Source organism: Penicillium diatomitis, mitochondrion (genome assembly GCF_028827545.1).
Source record: "Penicillium diatomitis strain IBT 30728 utg000019c_segment0_segment0 mitochondrion, whole genome shotgun sequence".
NCBI classification, from domain to species: Eukaryota; Fungi; Ascomycota; class Eurotiomycetes; order Eurotiales; family Aspergillaceae; genus Penicillium; species Penicillium diatomitis.
This window is the reverse complement of record NW_026623192.1, coordinates 1-6,641: the sequence shown is the minus strand read 5'-3', so window position 1 is coordinate 6,641 and position 6,641 is coordinate 1. Positions and strand designations below refer to the sequence as shown.

Sequence of the window (6,641 nt, the reverse complement as noted above, 5' to 3'; positions counted from 1 at the left end):
CTTTAGTAGGTATAAGTTTTGTAACAATAGAAGCAAACTATGGTTTATCTATAGTTAACAATATTAAAATAAAATCTATAGCCTTGATTACATCAGTAATAAATTTAATTATTTCATTAATAATGTTTATATTATTTGATTTTAGTAGTAAAAGTTTTCAATTTATTGAAGAACACTATCAAATAAGTTATTTTGATATATATTTAGGTGTGGATGGATTATCTATATACTTTGTATTATTAACAACAATAATAATGCCAATAGCAATATTATCTAATTGAAATTCAATACAATCAAAAAATGTGTTATCATTTGTGGTAATAATGTTATTATTAGAAACATTGTTATTAGCAGTGTTTTTAGTTTTAGATATATTATTATTCTATATCTTTTTTGAAAGTATATTACCACCATTATTTTTATTAATAGGATTATTTGGATCAAGTAATAAAGTAAGAGCAAGTTTTTACTTATTCTTATATACTTTATTAGGTTCATTATTTATGTTATTATCTATAATAGTAATGTCTTCAATAATGGGTACAACAGACTTTGATGCTTTATCAAAAGCAAACTTTAGTTATGTAACACAATTATTTTTATTCTATGGTATTTTTATAGCTTTTGCTGTAAAAACACCAGTAATTTTTTTAAATACTTGATTATTAAAAGCCCACGTTGAATCACCATTATCTGGTAGTATTATATTAGCAGGTATAGTTTTAAAATTAAGTTTATATGGTATATTTAGATTAATATTACCTTTATTACCAAAAGCTTCTTTAAATTATACATATATAATATATGTTATTGGTGTTATTACAATAATATATGCAAGTTTTAGTACTTTAAGAACAATAGATATTAAAGAACTTATTGCTTATTCATCAGTATCTCATGCAGCTGTTTATTTAATAGGAGCATTTAGTAATACAGTACAAGGTATTGAAGGAGCAATAGTTTTAGGTTTAGCTCACGGTTTTGTATCACCAGGTTTATTTATTTGTGCTGGAGGTATTTTATACGATAGATCTTCTACAAGATTAATTACATATTATAGAGGTATGGCTCAAGTTATGCCAATATTCTCTATATTATTCTTTATATTATGTTTAGGTAACAGTGGTACACCATTAACATTAAATTTCATAGGTGAATTTATGTCATTATATGGTGCATTTGAAAGAATGCCAATATTAGGTATATTAGCTAGTACTTCTATAGTATTATCTGCTGCTTACACTATATTTATGTATAACAGAATAGCCTTTGGTGGTTCATATTCTGTATACTTTGTAGAAAATATAGGTGACGTAACTAGAAGAGAATTTATTATGTTATTAGTATTTGTAGTACTAACAGTATTATTTGGTATATATCCTGCACCAATATTAGATGGTTTACATTACTCAGTAACTTCTTTAATATATAGTATTAATTAAAAAATATAAGATATTATATACACATATTACATAATAATTAATTATGTATATTCTTACTAGCTCAATGGTAGAGCAGAATACTTCTAATATTTAGATCCGAGTTCGATTCTTGGGTAAGAATTTAAATAAAAATTAACCATTTTTATTAATTAGCCTTTATAGCTCAATGGTAGAGCGGAATACTGTTAATATTTTGATAGATGTTCGATTCATCTTAAGGGCTTACTCATTATTTGTCATTTTCCTATAGATAAAAAAAAGAATATATCAAAACTTAAGAAAAAAAAAATAAATGCCACAATTAGTACCATTCTTTTTTGTAAATCAAGTAGTATTTGCTTTTGTAATATTAACAGTGTTAATATACACATTTACTAAATTCATATTACCAAAATTCGTACGTATTTTTATTTCACGTATTTACATAAATAAATTATAATAAATAATATATGTATAAATCAATAAATAAATAAGAAAAAATAAATTAAAAAATAGAAGTTTTTCTATTTAATATAATTAAAAATAATAAATTAATATATAAATATATAAATAAATAAACAATTCTATGCGTCAATTAGATTTTGTATTAAGTCCACTGGACCAATTTGAAATTAGAGATTTATTCTCTATAAATGCTAACTTATTAGGTAACATACACCTATCTTTAACAAACATAGGTTTATACTTATCTATAAGTATAGTTATAATTTTAGTATATAGCTTATTAGGTACAAATAATAATAAAATAATACCTAATAACTGATCAATAAGTCAAGAAAGTATATATGCAACAGTACATGGTATTGTAGTAAACCAAATTAATTCTAATAAAGGACAAATGTTCTTTCCTCTTATGTATGTATTATTCATGTTTATTTTAGTAAATAATTTAATAGGTTTAGTACCATACAGTTTTGCTTCAACATCACATTTTATTTTAACATTCTCAATTAGTTTTACTATTGTTTTAGGTGCAACAATATTAGGTTTCCAAAAACATGGATTGAAATTCTTTTCATTATTTGTACCTTCAGGTTGTCCTTTAGCTTTATTACCTTTATTAGTTTTAATAGAATTTATATCATACTTATCTAGAAATGTATCATTAGGTTTAAGATTAGCTGCAAATATTTTAAGTGGACACATGCTTTTAAGTATATTAAGTGGATTTACTTATAATATAATGACTAGTGGTATAATATTCTTTATATTAGGATTAATACCTTTAGCATTTATTATAGCATTCTCAGGATTAGAGTTAGCTATAGCATTTATCCAAGCACAAGTTTTCGTAGTATTATCATGTTCTTACATAAAAGATGGATTAGATTTACACTAATTAAAATTAATAGTGTTTATATATTACTAAAAGAAAAAAATCTTAATTTGTACTAATTTCGATCTATTAGTACGGATCATATTAAGAATGTATATATGTATATATATATATATATATTCTTTGATATTATGTTAAAATACATAATTATATTATATTAAATATAATAGCTTATTAAAAAAAGAGATATAAAAATTACATGTTAATAGGAAAGTCCAATACTAAATATGCATATATGTTCATAAATAATATGAACTTTATAGTAATATAAGGATTTAAACAGAAACTAATAATTATTTTATAAAAAATAATTTCGAACACTAATCTTATGTTTAGTTTTTATTTAGAATTATTGTAATTTATAACAGGAACTGGCTTATTTATATCCTTTTTATAAAAGTAAAAATTATTTGATATGTATAATACAATATAGGTATTATATACCAAAAAAAAAGTTATAGAGAGTTTGATGATGGCTCTAACTGAACACTGTCCAAGTACTTGACACATGCTAATCGAACGACTAATTAGGTTATAAGTAATATTTATATTATTTAAAACTAAGTAGTAGTGGTGTACAGGTGAGTATAAGATAAATTGGTTACCTTAAACCAAGGGAAAAATCCCTTATAAATAAATAAAGGTAAAAAAAATCCGGTTTAAGATGTTAATTTTTATCTCGGTGAGTAGTAGGAAAGGTAATGACTTTTCTAGCAGTAACCGTAGTCGTGACTGGGAAGTTGATCGACCACATTGGGTCTGAAAAAAACCCAATGCTTTTTTGTACAGCAGTGAGGAATATTGGTCAATGGCCGAAAGGCTGAACCAGTAACTTGGAAGAATGAAATTGTATTTGTATAAATACAGTAGCGATTAATTCGCATAAAATTCTAAATAGATTGTATATAATGACATAATCTATTTATAAGTCTTGACCAAACTACGTGCCAGCAGTCGCGGTAATACGTAGGAGGCTAGTGTTAGTTATCTTTATTGGGTTTAAAGGGTATGTAGACGGTAAATTAAACTCTAAAAGAGTACTTTTTTACTAGAGTTATATATGAGAAGGAAGAATTTCTGGAGTAGAGATAAAATTTTTTGATACCAGGAGGACTGTCAACGGCGAAGGCGTCCTTCTATGTAATAACTGACGTTGAGAGACGAAGGCTTGGGTAGCAAACAGGATTAGATACCCTAGTAGTCCAAGCAGACAATGATGAATGTCATACATTAGAGAAGATTTAATGTATAAACGAAAGTGTAAGCATTCCACCTCAAGAGTACTATGGCAACATATAAACTGAAATCATTAGACCGTTTCTGAAACCAGTAGTGAAGTATGTTATTTAATTCGATGATCCGCGAAAAACCTTACCACAGCTTGCATAATAATTTCATTAAAATGTTACAAGCGCTGCATGGCTGTCTTTAGTTAATGTCGTGAGATTTGGTTAACTCCTTTAATTAACGAAAACCCTCACTTTATTTATTTATATAGAGTGGTTCACTACTACATTAGACTAGATAATAGGGATTAAGACAAGTCATTATGGCCTAAATGCTGTGGGCTATAGACGTGCCACATACGCCTTTACAAAGGGATGCGATATTGTGAAATGGAGCTAATCCCCAAAAAAGGAAATATTATGGATTGTAGTCTGTAACTCGACTACATGAAAAAGGAATTACTAGTAATCGTGAATCACCAACGTCACGGTGAATTTTTTCTCAGTTAGGTACTAACCACTCGTCAGGCGCTGAAAAAAGAAGATGCAGTAAGTTTGATTTTTTCTGTGTAAAATTATATATAATTAGGTATATAAATATGCAGAAAAGTTTTCGTATGCAAAACTTTGATTGGTGTTAAGTCGAAATAAGGTTCGTGTAATGGAAATTGCACGGGGAGTATAAAACTTAAAAAAAAATTTATTTATATATATGTGTAAATTATATATATATAATCTTTAAAAGGCAAATTGGAATTATTTCCAACTGGTTCGAATCCAGAAAAAAGATATAAGGAAGGGTCCGTTTGTTGGTTTACGGGTTGAGCTGTAAACTCAATGGCTATAGGCCGTCGAAGGTTCGATTCCTTTTCTTCCTAGTTAGAATAATAATCTAACCCCCATCTAGATATTATGTATTGCTATACAATTTATTGATAGATTAAAAAAATTTTTTTAATGAATAATCTTTTCTTATTAAATGATTATATTACAAATGGATATAGAATAGAATTAATAGATATTATATATATAGTTTCTATATTATTAGGTGTACTTACTATAATAAGTAGAAATCCCGTAGTATCAGTATTATTTTTAATAGGTTTATTTGTAAACATAGCTGGTTTATTAGTATTAATAGGTTATAATTTTATGGGATTAGCCTATATATTAGTATATGTAGGTGCAATATCTATATTATTTCTTTTCATATTAATGTTAATTAACATTAGAATTTCTGAACTTTTAAATGAAACTAACAATGATATACCTTTAGCCATGTTAACAGTTTTATTATTTTATTATATAATAGGACAAGTAATACCTTCAAGTTTAGGAGATAGTGCTATAATATCTTTAGGGTCAAATTCATTTTCAGAAGTATATAATGTACAGCAAGATAATCAGATTTTTAATTTAGCTGATTTAAAACAACAAATAAGTTATGCAAGTAGTAATGGATGAGATAGTTCATTAATAGAACCTACTCATATAGCTAGTATAGGTAATATAATGTATACAAGTTACTCAATATGATTAATAATAAGTTCAATTATTTTATTACTAGGTATGGTAGGAGCTATAGTAATAACTATAAAACAAAAATAATAAAGATAAGAATAATTTGAGCAATAAAAAAAAATTAAAAATATGATATATACATCAAAAAGTAATTTTCAAAATCATCCTTTTCATTTAGTTTCACCTTCACCATGACCTTTATTTACTAGTGTTTCATTATTTATATTAACAACATCTACAGTTTTATTTATGCACGGATTTCAAGGATTTGAATATTTAGTGCCAGTAGCTATATTTAATGTAATGTATGTTATGGGATTATGATTTAGAGATGTTATCTCAGAAGGTACATATTTAGGTAATCATACAAATGCAGTACAAAAAGGATTAAATTTAGGAGTAGGTTTATTTATTATATCTGAAGTTTGTTTCTTCTTAGCTATATTCTGAGCATTTTTCCACAGTGCTATATCACCTAGTGTAGAATTAGGAGCACAATGACCACCATTAGGTATACAAGCCGTAAACCCTTTTGAGTTACCTTTATTAAATACTATATTATTATTATCATCTGGTGTAACAATTACATATGCTCACCATTCATTAATACAAGGTAATAGAAAAGGAGCTTTATACGGAACAGTGGTTACAATAGTATTAGCTGTAATATTTACAATATTCCAAGGTGTTGAGTACTCAGTATCTTCTTTCACTATTTCTGATAGTGTATATGGATCATGTTTCTATTTTGGAACAGGTTTCCACGGTCTACACGTTATAATAGGAACAGCATTCTTAGCTGTAGGATTATGACGTATGACAGCATACCATTTAACAGATCACCACCACTTAGGTTACGAATCTGGTATATTATACTGACATTTTGTAGACGTAGTTTGATTATTCTTATATATTTCAGTATACTACTGAGGTTATTAGAAATAAATAAATAATATACGACCCGTATAAAAGGGTAAGAGACTTTAGTTTAACGGTAAAACATGTGACTTTTAATCATTATCATATGGGTTCAAATCCCATAAGTCTTATAAAATATATATATATATATATTAATGACTATAAGTTAATGGTAGACTGCTTATTTACCATATAAGA

The 6,641-nt window shown here is 26.4% G+C and overlaps 1 pseudogene across 1 annotated transcript; it reads left to right on the top strand. All coding sequences in view use genetic code 4, as the record gives it.

The window, feature by feature from the left end:
• The first annotated feature begins 6,022 nt into the window (after nucleotides 1-6,022).
• N7539_009591 lies at nucleotides 6,023-6,338 on the top strand (annotated as a pseudogene). The gene is made up of 2 exons: nucleotides 6,023-6,036; nucleotides 6,146-6,338. Coding segments are annotated over exons 1-2 (207 nt in total).
• Nucleotides 6,339-6,641: the final 303 nt, after the last annotated feature.